The following is a 19,952-nucleotide window of genomic DNA, read 5'->3' as shown; positions in this document are numbered from 1 at the left end:
GGAGGTATTGGCCTACACTAGTTTATTATATATTAAAAAAAATCTTTTACACGAATGCTGATAAGATAATAGAGGCGATTCTAGTTCTTAAATCTGCTATTTGTAATAACTCAAACATTTTTAAGTAGTTAAAAAACACCCTGAGGTATTTTATTCGTCGAAATAATTCGTAATATAAGCAATGTGTAATATTTACAATCAAATAAATACGAATTGTTGCATTTTAATTATTTATTTGAATTCCCAATGTGTAGAGGGCTTCTAATGTTTCGGTTAGATTGGTTCTATTAATGCTTTAAAAATTGTAAATACATATTGTAACAATATTAAAAGATTGTAATTAAAATAATATTCGTAATTGTAACTTATAATGACATTTCCTTTCCACTATATTAATGTTCTGTGGCTGCTGTAATTGTTAAATTGCTTTTATTTCCGAAGTTAAGTTTCTAATAAAACCATCTGTAAGAATCCACTGTATATTGGTTCTAACTTTTTAAAGATCTATCAGATTGCATGATATCATAATTACAAGTTTGTTGTCACCAGTTATAACTCTATATTAATATAATAGATCGGTCTGTAGCCTGTTGTACGGTCGTATATCTACATCACAGGGTGTGGCGGATGTTCAATGAAACTGGCATAGTGGTTAATTACGTCTCTGCAGGAGTACATACAAATTTTCTGTTATACGTTTTAAGGTTTGCGGTTTTTATAAGCGTTTTAGTGTTTTTAGCACTGCTTCACTCCCTTCTAATTGACCTTCACCAAATCTGGCATACTGGTTTGTTGTGTCCATGCGTATATAAATATATATTGTGGCTTCACATTCTTCGTGTTGCAGTTTTTATAATCTTTTTTTTTATACATACAACTATAAGTAGGGCAACTTTTCATGTCCTAAGATAACTTTTCATTAGTCACGAATTTAGACAATTTTCATTTAGAATAATATATCACATAAATATAATAAATTATCTTCATATAATAACAAAAAACATATTATTTAACTCGGCACAAAGATAATGACATATGGAAACAAGCGTTGTCAGACAACTGAATGCATTCAGTGATTTTGAGACAAAAGCTAATTCAGAAAACATAACTAATAATGCATCAAAATTATACTAATATATAGTTATAACAAAAAAATCTGTCATTGGGATTTATTCTATCATTCTACACAAAATTAAATATAAAGCTTAAAGAAGTGACAATTTCATGTCACAACCATAAAATGATATGCATAAAACTACTTTTCGAAACAACAACAAAAACAAGTTGTTTTAGAGCAAAGTCACATCGGGCTATCTGCTTAATTTACCGATGCGACTAGAACCTCGTATTTTGTTGTTGTAATACTGGCCTAACGGAGAATATTTTGTTTGTTTCGATGAAGGCAATACAGGTAACAGGGCCATATGTCAGAGGGAATGCCTTTAAGAGACATGATTTTCTAATTTTTTTTCCTTGAACTAGTATAAATATTCATTTAACTCATAAACATGACAAAAGATATACATAGTAATAAAATCTTGATTAGAGCTTTAATGGAAAGATAAAACTGAGTATTTATGTCAAATAACACTAACAAAAATTATTACAGGAATTGTGATTCGTTCTGAATAAGTAAAGAAAAGTACTTGTTAAATGATACTAAGAGCGCTTGTTGAAGTTTGCACGTCATAATTACTATAAGAAATAACAGCCCTTCAAGCAGATGTAACTGCTTTTTCTTGCGGAAGACTATTAGATCTACAGCCTTTTCTGAAAAAGTCTGACAGATCTGTAACAATGAACTCATACTTGACATTCAATAATGTTCACCATCCAAGAAAAAAGGATTTTATGGAATTTTAGTTTAAAAATGAGCTATCATCACAACATAACATCACAGAGTATATTTTATAGAAAGTATTTCTTTGTAGACGCAGTTATCAATGAAAGTGCCTTGCTCTTCTGTTGCAACAGTCATGAAATTTTCGCTAATACAAAACAAATGACTTTCCAAGTTTATTTTCTGATTGTTTTATATTTGAAAATTGCTCCTTTTTATGTCTTTTATTGGTTAAATCTAAAACTTAGTCATTTTTTAAAAACAAATTATTGGTTAAATTTAAAATTTTCATAAAACCGAAATTTTCGGTTGCCTTATTTATTGCGCAGCTTTAAAAATACTGCCTGGTTATAAAAAAATTATTACCCAGTTGTGATTGGTGTGGTAGGTTCAAAATCAAGTTTTGGATGCATACGTTGCAAGGTACATTATAATAAGATTACCAAAATAATATTTTGGAAGATCAAATATCGAAATGATAAGAAAGAGAAGAAGCAAAACATTGGAAATTATGCAATTTACGTAATTCAAGACAATACCTTCTTTTTTTTTCCACTGCACTATAAATTCCAGTATTGGGCTATTTCCTGTGAATGGTGGTAACCATGACAACGTCACACTTCTACTGGTAAATGATACCACTTTCACGTTTTGAGGCTTATCTGGTGGTTCTGCAAAAATTGTTCAAATAGTAAATAGATAAAAGGCACTGTTTCTCTTCTTTATTATTACGTGTGTTGTTTTTTTCGGAACACAAGTAATTTGAAGAGTTCAGGAACAGATAAGTAGTAACAGTTATATGGAATAATTAGTTCTAAAATAACTAGCTATATGTTATTTAAGTGTTTTTATTTAACATAAGCTTCTCCAGATATTAACAGAATATCATAAGTAACACCTTGGCTCTGACTATATACTTATAAAAGATATTGTAAACTAAGTTATTATTCCCTTAAAATGAAAGAATGATATCTGAAATATTTACAAAGTGAGACCTAAAACTCGAGCGCTTTCCAATAGTTGACTATTCATCTTTAAAATCGCTCGAGTTTTGGTCTCGTTTTGAAAATATTACAACTTTTGTAGATGATCCTGTGTGCTTACTACTTAACCTTAATTGAAACATTTGCAGCCGTACTACTGTTAAACTCTGCTTACGTATTTAATAGATTCGAAAGATGGCGGTACAGTAGATGCTTTGATAATTTCGTCCTAAATGTGCGTGTGTATCATAAATATCTCCTGTCGTATATAATTTATATTGTTTGTTTGTTTTGAATTTCGCACAAAGCTACTCGAGGGCTATCTGTGCTAGCTGTTTCTAATTTAGCAGTGTAAGACTAGAGGGAAAGCAGCTAGTCATCACCACCCACCGCCAACTCTTGGGCTACTCTTTTACTAACGAATAGTGGGATTGACTGTCACATTATAACGCCCCCACGGCTGAAAGGGCAAGCATGTTTTGTGCGACTGGCCTAAATTATGTTGTCTCTATAGCACCTATATCTCAATAGAATAAATATACAAAGTTTTTTCTTCTTCTATTAGAGTTTTATAAACCTTTTGTAAAATATAATCAATAGTTCTTATCTTAGGACATTTTGACACCTGTTATTTTTAACCTCGGCATTTATTAAAATACCTACATTCATTTAATTAAACTTGTGTGTTTTTTTAAATTAAAAATAGACAATTTAATTGAATTTCCTATCATAAATAAAGAGGAAAACTAAATACTTTAATAACAGTTAAAATACAAGACATTAGACAGAAATTTGATATGGAAATTGGAAATAAAAAACGTACATTTTAATCGCAGACCTAGAATAACGCACAATATTGATTCAAATTTTAATATTTTACGGTACAGAAATCTACATTTTATTGCCATCATATGCTTTTAATTAGTTTACTAAAAATCATAATTTAGCTTAAATTAAGAAGCAAAAAATTGTTTGCTTAGCATTCTAAATATATACTCCTGAGAAATATTTGAAGCATAATCATACAAAAAAAGTTAGAGTAGCAAAAGTGGACTTATGAAATAAAACAGCTTATCAGATTTAGAACGCCTTCCAGTGGTACAGCGGAATGTGTGCTGACTCAGAGCGTTAAAAGACGTATTTCAATCCCCCAAGTGGGCAGAGCACAGATAGCCCTTTGTGTAATTTTTGTGCTTAATTACAAACCACAACAACAGAGTTAGAAAATACCGTAGTTTTAATACATCAGTCAATATGAGAAACGTATGCATTACAGTAAGTTTTTTTATGTTTCTACATTGGATTGTGGGATATAATTACACCAAATTTTGTTTTTTGCCTCATACTAAAACATTTATATTAGAATGAAGTTTCGTCAGGTCTCCTTGTAATCAATAAAAAAGTAGACATAAAAGTCATAAATCAACTAAGTAAATTTAGGTATAAGTTATTACTACACGACCATTATTGTTTTGATGATACTTCCTATACTGTTTATATACACAATGAAAAGAAAAAAAACATTCTACAGTAATTGAGCGAATTAAGTATAAACGTTAAAAAGTGAATCCGCTTAAATTAGCCAAAGATAATTTTTTTTTAGATAAGCCAATTATTGCGAAATATGTATGGTATTTACATTATCCAAATTATAAGCATTTTTCTAGACTCAGGATATATTTGTTCTTTGATATGTATTCATTTTAGTTCTAAAGTTTGGTAAATGTTAAACCATTTTTTTAAAAATATGCCAGCTTATTTTTGTTAGAGATACGCATGTTGCTCTAATCTATTTATATGATACTACACTGACTGATTACCATATATTCCAAGAAGGCTATTTAGTTCGATAAGGCAAATAGATTGCTAATGTGATTGATGTGTCAGGTGATTGCTTAAGCCCTATAAAAACAGTAATGTGGTAATTTTATGGACAGTCTGCAAAATAATCATAGTTATTTTTCATTAGAGTCTATTGGAAATCAATAATTATCTATACTACTAAAAAATATGTAGTTGCCGACCATATATGACTGAACTGAGAAAATAAGAATAATAAACAGGCTAGTAGAATACAGGATTTTACTATTTTGACTATATAATAAATATCAATGTTATGTGAGAGCTTATAATCAGTCTCAGAATTGGTTTTCTCTCATAAAGTAAACAAACACACACAACACACGGTTTCAGTGGTGTTTAAAGCGCAAACTGTGGAGAATAAATAAGCTGAAGCGTGTGATAGGTCTAGTGAATTACATTCCAAGCTTTACTATTCTGATTGAAAAATGAAAATTTGGGGAAAATCCAAAGGCACTTAATAATGATTGAATTTTTAAAAAACAGCCGGCGATAAACGTAATTAAGTGTGAGCGTAAAGAGAGGATCTAGTGAGAGGAGTTAAGTTCTTTCTATCCTTTAAGAACGGTAAATGCCATTCATAGTGTTATTGAGAACACCTTTAACCCATGATATTATATTTACTCCCTAACGAAAAAAATTCGTCCAAGATTATAATGAAACAATCCTCCATTTCGTGTTAAATGAAGTTGATTTGAAAGGTATGAAATTTTCTATTTTGTCAACACAAGTGTTGGATCTTCATAAGATTGAGCGTCTTTCAAATGAATTGAAAGCTTGAAAATTACTACTGTAATCGTTTGCTGATATTTGTGTGCCAATTTCAGGCATACTTCTAGAAGACTCGACAACAATCAAACAAGACAACTTTCATTACTGAGATTATTGTCGTGGAGACAAGTGGTACAACATTATACCACGTGATGTCATAATAAAGTGCTAGTTTTGAAGTTGTTATGTTAACCATGTAAAGAATCCTACATGAAATAATTTACCTTGTGCTATGTAAATTTGTCTGTCCTTAAATTCTCCTCACAGTTTTGTGGATAGCAGAATTGTTCTCGGTAGATGAAACTGGAGTGACTTAAGGAGTGTGTTTATGTACATAGTATAGCCCTTCCTACCAAGGAGGATTAAAATGCGTCCAAAAGTTTCTCAGACATGAAGAAGTCGTCTAGAGGCAGGTTTGTACGGTCGTTGAATCCGAATTTGATATCAGCTTAGATGTTAGTATCTTACTCAAACATTTTAGTGATTAAACATGACAGAGTTCTTAAGGCGGGTGTTCTAACGGGGTTTACTTTTCAGATAAAAATCCTAAATATAATGCAAGGTCTTGATCGTTACGTAACAACCTTTACGAATCATGTGGTAGTGCTTTGAACTAAAACGTGGAAAATTTTGTATTAGTCATGTTAAATTACACTGTGTAACACAAATTTTGTTCCTGGATAAAATGTGTTATTTCTTAATTGTTTATGTTGTAAAAGTATAGAAAATGACCATTATTCTCTTCAAACTTTGCTTTTGTAACCTGGATAATGACATTTAGAAATTTACCTATTTTCTATGTAAAAACAGGCAAATTTGCACATTTTCATTTACATAAGATTTGAATAAAACAACATATGAATCAAAATTTGCATATATTTATACTAAAGTTATACAAAAATGTTTAGAAGTAAGTGGTTTCTCGAGATTTGCGACTGTAATGTAAATCACTTTCACCTATCAGCCCCCAAATACAGTCTCCCATTATGTTTTCCTTTTTTCGTTCCTTGGTAGCGACGCTCAAAGTCCAGAATATCTTGGTGGAAGCGCTTGCCTTGTTCCTCTGAGTATGCTCTCATGTTCTCCTTGAATTTATCAAGATGAGCGTCAAGGATATGGACTTTCAGGGTCATCCTGCAGCCCATTGTGCCGTAGTTCTTCACCAGAGTCTCAACTAGTTCCACATACTTTTCGGCCTTGTGATTGTTCAAGAAGCCCCGAATCACTGCGACAAAGCTGCCCCAAGATTTTTCTTTCCTTTCTACTGAGCTTCTTGGGGAACTTTGTGCACTCCAGGATCTTCTTTATTTGTGATCCAACAAAAACATCAGATTTGACATTTGGAGGTTTGCTAGTGGCTCATACTTGACATTGTACCTTCAGGTAACTCGGTCCGTTGTGGCCAGTGCTTTTTGCTGTAGTGCGCTGCGGTGTCCCAGCTGTCCCAAAAGCAAAGAAAACAAGAAACTTGGTAAAGCCTTCTTGAAGACCCGTCAGGAATGCCACCATTTTGAAATCTCCGATAACCTCCCAGCCATACCCATCATACTTCAAGGCTTCTAGCAAGGTCTTGACGCTGTTGAAAAGCACCGAAAGAGCCAGGGGAAGAGACGGATACTTATTCCCGTTATTGAGCATAACTTGAGGCTTTTACAACATTCGAAAAAGTTCTGGAATGTTCTGGAAAGTAGATAAATTTGAAAATTTCATTACCTAGGTCGCAAAAGCAAAGCGTTTTTTCCTTCCTACTGAGCGTTTTGAGGAATTCCGTGCACTTCAGGATCGTCTTTATTTGTGGTCCAATGAAGACACCAGCTTTGACCTTTTCTTCAGACAGCTTAGGGAAGAAGTTTCGAAGGTACTTGAAGGCTGCATACTCCTTATCAAGAGATGTAACAAATTGTTTCATAACACCCAATTTTATGTGCAATTGTGGGAACTCGTTCTGGAGGTCCACTTGTGGCTCACTCTTGACATTGTGCCTTCCTACAGAGAACGTGGTCTATTGTGGCCAGTGCTTCTTGTTGTAATGTGCTGTGGTGTCCGTGTTCCAAAGGCAAAGATGATGGGGAAACTTGGTAAAGCCTCCTTGGAAGGGTCCAATGTGTAAAAGGTTCATGCAAATACTTTATATGTGATATTTTTCCTGTACTTTTGGAAATTAAAATATATTTAATTTTAAAATGTCTAAAATAAATGTATAATATAAAATCTTACTATTCAAGCAAGCAAAAATTGTCCATCTTACCTTCTAGAGTTCTTTTGCAATGCTCGCAGGTAAAATGAGGTGCCCAGGGTTTATTTTGAATCCCGACAGGTATGCCGAAATATGCCTTGTAGGCTTCATACATTTTAGAAGATGTACTCATAGAGTACATAATTTAATAATAGAGTACATTTGTCTTGATAAATTGGCCACATACACAGCAGAATACGTCAGGAGAATGCTTGCTTCTTGATGCCATCTCTGATAAAATCAGATAGGTCTATGTGTTCAGTTAGGCAGCTAGAACTAAACTAAAGTGGTGAGTGGTGATCCCCTGTATATATACTACTATGGAATATTGTATAAAATTCTAAAAGGCTCTTAAAATTCTAGTAAGTTCATCAACATTCTAAAAAATTCTTGTAAGTTCTGCAACATTCTAGAAAGTTCTTGAAAATTCTTGTAAGTTCGAGAAAATTCTTTATTAGCTACTCAGCACTGAATCTACTTGGAATGTTCTGTAAAATGAGTAAATTTGAAAATTTCATTACCCAGGTCACAAAAACAAGGTTTGAAGAAAAAATAGGTCTTTTCTACTTTAGGTACTTTAGGAATAAGCAATTGGGAAATAACACTTTCTGCCTACGAACAACAAAAAGTAACTATATTTTTACATAGTGTTATAAATTGATTGTAGAATTAATTTGGTTTATTTTAATTTTAATTGTATTATTTTTAATTATACAGAACCAAAGTAATTATATTTCCTTGCTAAATTACAAAACTATATTATGTAACTGTTGTCGTAGCTCAAAGTAGAATACAAACTGGCTTTCAACGTTTGGCAAAATCCTTCAGTAAAATAACATACAATCTTTTAATTACTATTAGAAAGGAGTTATATGTTTTATTGTTGAACGATATTTTTATTCACTGTGATCATTGTTCAGTATAGCATAAAAATAGTCTTTACTTGCTGTTAAGAAATAACCCTTCATTTGATGTTCAAATCATCTCATATAGGAAATACACAGTTCTCCAGTAACCTGTACTACTGTTCAATATTGTTATTGTTAACATTTTACAGCAGCAGTATTCCCATTACTGGTGCATTAACAAAATATATGATACGAAAAATTATTTTTCTATTGTTCAACATAGAACATAAACAAGTTGTTTTGTCACTGTCGTCATCGTTCAATAAAGAATATAAACAGATCTACAGCCACCCCTGTCAGCGTTCAGTATGTAAGAAAAATAGTTCTTCACTTACAGCAGGAAATTAAAAGGGATGTGGAACTTTTCTACTGGGCGACGTGATTTTCATCACCATTTTTTAGGCCTACTTATTTTCAATACTTCACGAGCTTTCAAAGTTCGACATTACTATTTTAGTTTTTATAAATATCTTGTCAGTCAACTTAGGACTGTCATATTTTAATTCAGCTAACGATTTCTGATATTGAAGGAAAGTTCTTAGTAGTGGCTTGAGGCAATCAAAAACTAGATATTAAACGAGTTTTACACGCTTCTGACTTGAAATACGTAAAACAAAAAGAAAAAGAATATGGAAGAAAGAAATCTGCAGTCTAGCATAATTTTGTGATGAATATTCAACCTTTATAAAAATATTATTAAGATATATTTCGTTATAATTGTTTGTATTGAATAAAAACTTTACAAGTGTGTATTAATATTCTTATGGGTGAGAATTTGTTTGTTTTGTTGGGAATAAAGCAGAAAGCTGGACAATGAGCTATTTGTGTTCTGCTCATCATGAGACTCGTCAAATCCGGTTTCTAGCGGTGTGAGTCTGCACTGCAGACTTACCGATAAGCCACTTGTGGTCTGTGGGTGAGAGAACCCAAGAATAAATACTTGTTCAACACAATAGGTATATAATGTGTGCAGTGAAAATAACCTAAGCTTACCTTGCAAAATAAGTTGCAAATTTGTTTCATCATGTCCAAAAGCATTTGAAGCTAAGCAGCTAAACATCCCTGAGTCACTTCTGTCAGGGCTGCTAATGAATAGGTGAGACGTTTTTGAATCTGAAAACTGCGTCTCTTTAAGTTCGTACCTGGAAAGGATATAGAACGATATCGAAACATATAGAAATGTCGTGTATTTGTTTAGTTAAGATAAACTACATAGCTGATTATCAGGTCACAAGATAAGATTCTTATTCAGGTTTAACGTTTTGCATTAAGCGACTTTCAAAAAACAAGTATGTAATGCTTCCCCTCTTTGTTAGGGCCCGGCATGGCCAGGTGGGTTAAGGCGTTCGATTCGTAAACAGAGGGTCGCAGGTCCGAATCCCAGTCGCACCAAACATGCTCACTCTTTCAGCCGTGGGGGCGTTATAATGTTACGGTTAATCGCACTATTCTTTGGTAAAAGAGTAGCCCAGGAGGTGACGGCGGGTGATGATGACTAGCTGCCTTCCCTCTAGTCTTACACTGCTAAATTAGGGACGGTCAGCGCAGATAGCCCTCAAGTAGCTTTGCGCGAAATTCTAAAACAAACAAGCAAACCCTCTTTGTTATTGATCTGACAAACACATGCAAAAGTTGAGTAGCCACTAATTGTTTTGTATATAGTTTCGTAGTTAGTAAGATAGTATCAAACTTTATTTAAGTTTGTAAGTACTTTATGTAAGTACTAACTGGTATAAGAGAGTCAGGAAAATGTATATTTATGTAAAAGTTTATTTTTTAATTATGTGAAGCTCTTATGTTTACTTCACTCCACTTTGTTTTTTATTTCGTAAAATTAATTTCAACTTTTGTAAGGCATCATAATTTACTCAACAGCAAGTTAAGCACTCTTAAACCTTTTTTCTTAATTGCAGCTGTACTTACCTGTATATAATTATTTATTTAAGAATATCGAAACGTAAGTTACAATATTATTTTGGTATTCTAACCCGTCAAGCGAGCCATGGTTCTCTGTCCTGTTTCTGTTGACCTAGTATTTTATTTTTTTCTCTGTTTCTCTTATTTTCTTTATATATATATTCAGATTTACATGATTTAAGTAATATTGCTTGATTTATGAGAATTCATTTCAAATGCTCCTAAATAATGGCTGTTTAAGAACAAAGAAGGTGTAGGCACGAATAGAAATCTTGTTGAATTTCAAATGTTTTTCTAAATTTTCGCAAATCCACACGAGGGCTATCTGCATTAACCGTCCCCAGTTTAGAAATGTAACACAAGAAGGAATACAGTTAGTCGTCACCACCCACCATCAACTCTTGGACTACTCTTTTGCCAACGAATAGCTGGATTGACCATCACAAAGTAACGTCCCTACTGCTGAAAGAGCGAGCATTTCAAATGGGCTTAATAGTAAAAGCGTATTTTATCAGAGTATCGATAACGAAGAACATTTCTTTTGCTAACTGTTTAAATCATGTGCTATCAGAATCTACCAGCATTTAATTTTTTAAATCAGACTGAAGAAAAACAATCACAGAAAACATTTTTAAGAAGCTTGTGAAATCTACGAAGGCAGAACTTAAGATAACGTCGTGTGAAAAAAATGTTCCAGCGCAGAAATAAATGGAAATTCTTATAAAGCAGAACATCAGTGCGTAATTATTATGAAAATACGTTAAAATAAATGTCATTCAAAATTTATGTAATCGCAAGCATACAATGTAAAATGTTACGATAATAGCTAAGTTTTGTCAACAAATTTGAATCACAAACTATTAAAAACTCCCAAAAGCTGATAAGACATAAACAGGGTGTTTCAAGTTTTGCAGCGGAGGTGTCACTGAGATAAATTATCTATAGATGAAAATATATTTGTTTGAAGTTCACCAATAAACCAGTAGCTAGCAAATGTTGTATATTTAGAAAGTTAACCATACACAAATGAAACGTATGAAAAACACATACAATACATTTTAACTTTGTCAACAAATTAACAAAACAGAAGTATAAAATAAAATTGTATGTCTTATCATAAGACTATCGATTTCAAAAAGAGATGTTAATTGAATTTCAGAGGAATGCAACAGATTTTGTGATTATGCACAGACCTTTTCAACTCCCTAATATCTAGCCGTTGGTTATCTTTAAGCCACAAAATTGCTATAGGGTTGTCTCCTTTTGCCTCACACTTTAACCTTGCCAGAATACCTTTTTGAGCAGTTTCTACTTGGAACCGAGATTTGAAAGCTGGAGGCTCTAAATTAAAATAAAAATAAACATTTTACTAATGTTTATTATGAAAATCGTGAAAAAAATTAATTTAATGCTAAAAACACATAATATATCTGCCACTAATTTATTGAGTTATTTGTTAAGTCATTCTTGATTTGCATTATTTTTTTCACGACATATTAATATCATAATGTTTTAATAACTCACGTTTTAGGCCTTTTAGAAAACAATACTACCATTATGCGTCCTACAAAACATATTAGAGACTAAAAGTGTTATTACATATCAATGTTTGCAATACTTTTAAAAGACACATATAAAATATTAAACTAAAACTAGTATCTTATTTATTTGTTTGTGAAGCGGAAACACAATAAACCGGGGATTGAGTCACGATTGTTTTGCATTATAAATTCGCAAGCTTTCCAAAAAACAAAACTAGACTTGAACTTCTAATTATTGTGTTTCTCTCTTTTCTTGATGTATACAGCTATTTTATCGAGTGATTCTAGTTAACACACGTGGAAGCTTTAAAAGTAGTTATAATCCATTTTTAAGATTTAAAAAAAAAGCATGATACATGTCATTTATGTTTAGTTAAATACATAGTAATGTTTTGTTAATTATAATGCATGAAAAATTAAACAAATATATGTATACATAATATACTTTAGCCCAGTGTTAGATATTTTAACTTGATTTAATAATTAGATATATCAGTTAACCTTTCACTTAAACCACGTAGTAGTTATTTCGACAATGTACTGAAAGATGAGAGACCAAATAACATAGAAAAGAAACTTAGGCTGGAACAACAGAGTTGTATATCATAAAAATGAAAAAAAGATACAAACCACAACTAACTTAAAACACGAGAACGGTAGTATTTTATTTATTGGTATACATAACGTTTTGCTCCTTTGAAAATATTTTAATTAAAGACATAATGTTTAGTTATCACTGAATTTTGTCACAGCTTTGTTATATTACTGTGTATAATTCAGGAATAAATAAATTATCTTTTTTTAACTTAACTATTAAACTGTCCTAATATATTTTGCACCGTAAAAATGTTTCCCGAGTTCATTAGCACATTAAAACAATGTAATGACAATGCGTTTTATAGTTTTGACATCAAAAAGTTAAAAACTCTTTATAAGCGAAATTTTACAAAATATAAAGCAGTAAGGTATTTTTTTACGCTATGGGATAAGTATAAACTTTCTAACGAGTTCAAAATAAATTACCAAACACTTACAGATACTGTTGAATTACTAATAATTATTAAAAAAAAATTACGATTTATCTGTTGTTTTCAATACTGACCATTGACATCTAATCGGATGACCTTGCTAATCGAAGGTGTCACGCCATTGTTTGCTTCGCATACATAGAATCCTGCATCATTCTTCTGTGACTTGTAGATAATCAGGGTTCCATTATCAGAAACATGAAGACGGGAATTACTGATGATGGAGGAGTATTGTCCTGGTGTATCAGTATCTAAGTGAGATAACTGCGTAAAGTTATAAAAAATGCAATGTGTTCACGTAGTGAAATATTATTACTTTCAACACTATCTTAGCGTTATCATAAAACTTTATACATATATATATATAAATATAATATTAGTTATAACTTAAAAAAACAATCCTAAACAAAAATAAATTAAACAAAAAACGTTGTACTAATTGAAAAGATCCCAGAGTAGAAACTCCAAAGTGGGATTATAAAATATACCTAGGTTTAGGAGGTGACCGAAAAAGTAGTACCTATATTGCGGTGGGGATACACCGTCTGTTAGTCTTATACACCATTCTCCAGTGTCACATAAGAAATAAAAGGGTAGCAATAAATATAGAAATAGAAATTAGGAGCGCGAGATCTGAGTGCACAAGCCCGCAACGTCCCGCATTTATATCAACCTTCACTGACTGCAAACAGTTAAGGGAAGGTGACTGCTCTCCCAAGTAAAGAAGAAAAAATAATTGAAATAAAAATAAGAAGAAATTAAGGAAATAAGGTTTGGATTTACTGTTTTTAACGCTGTTCTTTCTTGTGATTTTGCTTATTTAACTTCATTAAAATGTATTCATTTTCACTAAAATGTATATAATATACATATATATATAGTATTTTGAAATATCTTTCATGTTTTCTCTCATTTTTTGAAGGAATTATGTTTTAAAATCTGAAAAAAGTTTAATTTCTTTCAAGTTTTCTTTGCCAAATATGTACTGGTTGATGTTTCGGATTGATTTAAAGTTTCATTTCATTTCATATGAATACACGTGTAAGAGGAAATGGTTTATCATATGGGTTTACATATGATACTTTTTTGATAAATATAACTTAATTTTTTTTTCAGAAAGCAAAAGATATATACAAAAGCAAAAGTCGTATCTATCTTAGAACTGACATCATAAAGCTAGTACAAAACACCTACTACAAACTCTGATATTAGTATAATAAATTGAGGACTTTGGGATATTTTTTTCAGAAGCGGGATGCAAACCATATTTACAATCTGACACACGGATGGTATCCGGATCTTGATATAGGATGAAATGCCAGTCTACGTTAAGCCAGCAAGGTTAATTATATTTTGTTCTTCAGTACTATGAACCTTCAGGACATTAAGTACATAAAGCTTACTGATGTCATTCTCACAAAACATTATTATTTTTTAGTAAAAGAATGTATGTATACATATAAGGACTGGATGCTAACGAAATTTTATTAAAGGCTTGATCACAAAAAAAAATAGATCTCTATCATAGAGCATTGTTATAATCTGTCTTTGATGAAATAATATACTACATTTAATGCTTCATGTAAAATAAAAATGGCGCAGTTCAGATATATATCCTGTATAATAACATATACATATAATTGTATTAAGAATAAATCAAGAAGTGATTAATATAGTAGAACTTGTATTGAAATGAAATATTAAATAGTATAATATTAACATCTAAATTTTAAGTAGTGTCTTAATATTCATAGAAAGGTTGTACTTATAACCAAATTCTAAATACTACGAGGTTCCAACTGTAATATTTATTGTTTATCAATTATTGGCTACTAATTCCTGTTTCACGCTGTACTTAAGTGTTTAAAAGGAACACCATTTGTCAGTAGAAAGGCCAGCTTCAAGGGGTGATTATAATATTGTTTAGACTAGAATTATGATTTTTTTAAATTACTACTTGTAATTAACAATAATTTTAAAAGTGGGCACTTCGTTTGAAACTGTTTCACTTTAGTGAACTCAGTTTACAGTATTATTTAGGGTTTGAGTTACCATGTAATAAAAAAAGAGCAGAACAAGTAATTAAAACGTTTTGTTATGATATTTTCAAACTATCCCATAACTTCTGACTCAGTCATTACATAAATGGTGTTGTAAAAGAAAATACTGTACAGTATTGCAAAGTTCTGATGATCTGTTGAGGAGATATTTATAACAACATTTCTATGAACAATTCGAGCCATTCCTACATAGGCAGTGCTACCGCTTGCGTGTCACGGCTACCTTTAATAAACTAGCTTCAATACATTGGTTTAAATTCATATAGGTTTTAACAAATATTTTGTACTGTCTAACATAGCAAATAATAATTGTGAGAAGAATTAATAAAATGCAATATTCCTTAATAAAAGCAAAACAACAGCAATACATATATAAAATCATATAATGGATGAAACCGTTAAACTTCGAATAATTGTTTATACTAATGTTTTGACCATAGCGATAAATTTCGAAAAGTTTTCATTTAAAGTTAATTTTCTTAAAAGTAACCCAATACAATAACTGTTATTTCAAAGAAAGTTACAAAAGTCTGTTATCATAGAATGATATTCCGTTAGAAGAAACAAATATTACCCTTGGCTTTCTTCCAATGTATTGTTGGAAACGGAAAACCTTCAGCCTTGCAGTTAATAATGGTGTTCTTGTCTTTTGTCACAGCCACATCATTTGGTTCAATTTTCCAAGAAGGTGGAACTTAGAAAACACAATATATTATTGCTGAAAAACTGCCATCTGTGCAGTCTTTATTGTTGCTTTTGAAAGTATTTCTTTGAAATATGATATTAATGGCCAAATTTTAGCTTTTAACATTTTTATACATTGTATTATTTAACACAAATTTAATATATGTGTTGCAAGAGGGTGTTAACACAGATAATCGAAAAATATCTGCATATATCATTTACTATTAATACAGTCAAAAATGATATATTTGTTTTTATGGATCTAAAATTATGTATTTATATAAGAAATATAATTGGAAACTGTTTTTACGCAATAACTGTATATGTATGTATATATTTATTTATGCGATTAATAATTAATGCAGAAAATCATAAATTTATCTGCTTTTATCACTTACAAACAATACTTTCAATTAAAATCATGGAAAACATTTTATTTGTCTAAGCATAGTATTCTTAATTTCGGTTTAAGGTTTTAACTTATTAAGGGATTTACATTAAAACACAGTGGAAAATAAAAAAAAATGAAAATGGAGAAAAGTGCCATTTATTTGATAAGTCTAATTTGTTTAAGTGAAGAAAGTGAGAACATAAAATGTAATGAAATTTTATAATATCAATGTTTATATAATTTAGCCCACATGTTCCTTTAAATCTGATCTGTAGTAATCATACAAATAACGTTTGATTGTTTAAATCTTAAAATTAATTATAATGATTATAACAACACCAATAAAAAATAGCACAATTAAAAATAAGCCAAGTTATTGAACTTAACTTTTTAGGAACGCATTCTCTTATTCACTGTAATTTTATGAACTTCAACAGTATTTCAAACATTTTAACCTTTTATCAGTAGCCTCTTCGGAATAAATAAACGTGATAATGATAATAGCCTCGAGTAGTGACATATATTATAACTTAAGAAGAGTTTGCTGCGGACAAACAATGTACAAACACATATCGTGAATTAATACAGATCGATCGATAGACTTCACTCAGAATTTTCTTAAATATTACATTGGGTTTCTATTGAGTCACTAACAGTGCTAAATATAATTACGATAAATTAAAACTGTGTCTGTATAGCGAAACCTCTTTGAATATCTCTATATTTTATGAAGTTTAACTTTTAATACTGATATTATTTTTTTAGAATGTTTAGAGTTTTTTATTACAGATTTAATAATGCTTTGGTCATATTACTAATATGTGATATATCAAAGTTTTCTCCACCTTACCATGGATGATCATGGTAGCTGTTTGACTTGAGGTCCCAGCTGAATTACTGGCCAAGCAAGTATAATCACCATGATACTCTGGGCGGACAGAATCGAACACTAGTGTAGATGAAAAATCAGTGACACGAACTTCTTTTATGTTTGGAAAATCTGCAAGCTTCTGACCATTTTTTAACCAACTAATGTTGACCGGTGGATCACCCTTGGTGACAACACACATTAGGTTGAACCTCTGCCCAAAACGAATGGAAGTCGGAAGACTGAATGATTGAATGACGGGACGAACTACATAATAAGTGAAGTAAATTTTTAAATCTCAGTTAACATATGAAATTGTACACACAAAGGCCTAAATTCAGAGTACAATTTATATGCGTTATTCTTTTGCAGTTTAGATACTTTGTTTTTTTGTAAATCATCAATTTTACTTTTCATGTATTTTATGATAGTCAATCAATAAATATTTATACTTGAAATAAATATGTGCCGCAGTTTAAATTGCAAATAAATGTGTAATTAAGAACAAATAGATTAGTGGATGGAATAATTTACATTTTATATCTTTATACTTAAGTTATTATATTCCAACATATATATTTTACTTAAAAGTTCCCGAACTTGATTAAGATTATTATTGATTCTGCTATTCCATTTATTTATCACTAGTTATATATGTATCATTCAACAAATAGGAAACAAACTTTTTCAAGGTTACATGATACTGTTTACTGCTTTGGAAAGAAAGGTTCTAATAAACAAGGACAAAAGATAAAAATAATTTCGAGAAGACTTCTATCAACATCCGATAATAAAGTGCTATACCTCCACTTAAATTTCATTATGTTATAAAATATTTTGTATTATACGTCATGATCGGTAACGCGGAATATGCAGCTAAAATACTGCTATGTAGAGAAACATATGTAGAAGAATTGCATGTGTAGTGATACCAAAAAAAAGCAAAACTACAATTTTCTAATCTCTCTATTGGCGCTATTATAGCTGTACACACACTAGGAAACAACAAAGGCATTATTTTCTACTGATAAATGCAACCACACAGCGATACAAGAAAGACTCCCTTATATAAATAATATACATATTACACACATATATAAATACATATATATAACAGTTAAATACCAGTGCTCACAAAATCAAGTTCCGGCTTAATCTAACAAGTTGCTGAAATATAATTAAATTAGTGAACACACACAAATAGAACTTTACAGAAGGCGTGCCTAAGTCCTCTTAACTGTATCGGAATTTATGCGATATGGAAAAAAAAAAAAACAGGTTAAACAGGTTGTATAATTAGACTTGAAGTTCCATTAGTAACTTGTGTACACTATTTCATATAACGTTAGTTATAATGAAAATTTCATAAGACGATCAAAATATACTAAATAATTCTAAATAACAAATAAGCTTTATACTTGAGAATGGAAGCACATTATGCTAAGATAATAATAAACTGGTAAACAACGATTTTTGAGCTTAACAAATTAGTTTATTCTTAAAGGTTTGTTGTTTGTTTAGTTATTAAACACAGTAGTACATAAATGGCTAGCTCTGCCCATCAAAAGTATTGAAACCCAGTTTTTTTTGTTTGTTTGTTTTGAATTTCGCGCAAAGCTACTCGAGGGCTATCTGCGCTAGCCGTCCCTAATTTAGTAGTGTAAGACTAGAGGGTAGGCAGCTAGTCATCACCACCCACTGGCAACTCTTGGGCTACTCTTTTACCAACGAATAGTGGGACTGACCGTCACATTATAACGCCCCCACGGCTGAAATGGCATGTTTGGCGCGACCGGGATTCGAATCCGCGACCCTCGGATAACAAGTCGAACGCCTTAACACGCTTGGCTATGCTGGGCCGAAACCTGGTTTCTAGCAGTATAAAGTGTGTAGATCAACTATGGTGAAGACAAAATTTATATAAGTATATACCTACACAGTCAAAGTTTCCATAAGAAATTGGTGAAATGTTTAAAATAATTTGCAAATTAGTTTGTTAGTTCAAAGAGATATGTATTTTTTAGAACTAAAAAATTGTCGCTGGAATTTAATTTATTTTGTCAATCATTCCGTATTTTACGTATGCACCGCTCAAGTCATGATAAATTTGAATACTACATTTACAACTGTTAAGATTTCTTGCTAATAATTTTGTCTTTTATATCAATGCAATGTATACATTTCTTTCTTTCTGTATGTTGCGTAGTAACCACAGAATCACGTGTGGACGCACTTTGAAATCATATTGTAATATAATAGAATGGAACAACGATTCACGAAAGCACTTATGTTCAAATTCTATAGAAGTTTGTATTAAGTTTGATGACGGTCGATATAGGGTAGTCGAAACATCGCTTTATAGAGTTTTCAATCGACTGACTTGATTGGTTTAACTCGTTATAAAAATATTTCCTCTTGAACCAAGAAGGGTTATGAGATAAAGTTTGTTGTCTGTCCTAAAACCGTTACGCTCATCAACATCCATTGTTTTTTGTCACTACAAAGAAACACTTGAATAAGTGTAAAAATTAATTCTGCAAGATGTTTCCTAAGGTGGTGCAAAATAATGAACTAACCTTTCTAATGAAAGGATATGTAGTTTATGAGGTTCTATATAAGTAGGCAATTAGCTGTAAAAGGTCAGTCGAAACGTCACTCTAACCAATAAAGGAATTTGAAAACGAACAATGAGGTTTGTAATATATTTAAAAAACGAAATTCTACCTGTAATAAAATATACATTTGTTGTAATATTAATTACAAGTTTAATTTTTGCTTTATAAACACACATCACTATAAAGTGATACGACACCTAGAAGTCGTCGCAATTCTAGTTACTAATGATATTTCAGATTATTCAAAACA

At 31.2% G+C, this 19,952-nt stretch overlaps 1 protein-coding gene across 4 annotated transcripts in view; it reads right to left on the bottom strand.

Moving 5' to 3' along the window:
• The window catches only part of LOC143252819 (cell adhesion molecule Dscam1-like), a 99,771-nt gene that overhangs the window by 28,564 nt on the left and 51,255 nt on the right, over positions 1-19,952 (bottom strand). For 3 of the 4 annotated variants that reach the window (XM_076505558.1, XM_076505560.1, XM_076505561.1), the window contains 6 exons: positions 17,070-17,354; positions 15,719-15,838; positions 13,159-13,335; positions 11,709-11,856; positions 9,592-9,740; positions 2,380-2,511 (listed from right to left, as the gene is read on the bottom strand). In XM_076505558.1, the coding sequence (XP_076361673.1) occupies positions 2,380-2,511; positions 9,592-9,740; positions 11,709-11,856; positions 13,159-13,335; positions 15,719-15,838; positions 17,070-17,354 (1,011 nt within the window). The remainder of the gene's footprint in view (positions 1-2,379; positions 2,512-9,591; positions 9,741-11,708; positions 11,857-13,158; positions 13,336-15,718; positions 15,839-17,069; positions 17,355-19,952) is intronic. The other variant, XM_076505559.1, reaches the window with a different exon arrangement.

The sequence above is a fragment of the Tachypleus tridentatus genome, chromosome 6 (assembly GCF_004210375.1).
Source record: "Tachypleus tridentatus isolate NWPU-2018 chromosome 6, ASM421037v1, whole genome shotgun sequence".
Taxonomy (NCBI): Eukaryota; Metazoa; Arthropoda; class Merostomata; order Xiphosura; family Limulidae; genus Tachypleus; species Tachypleus tridentatus.
This window is presented reverse-complemented; position numbering and strand designations above follow the sequence as displayed.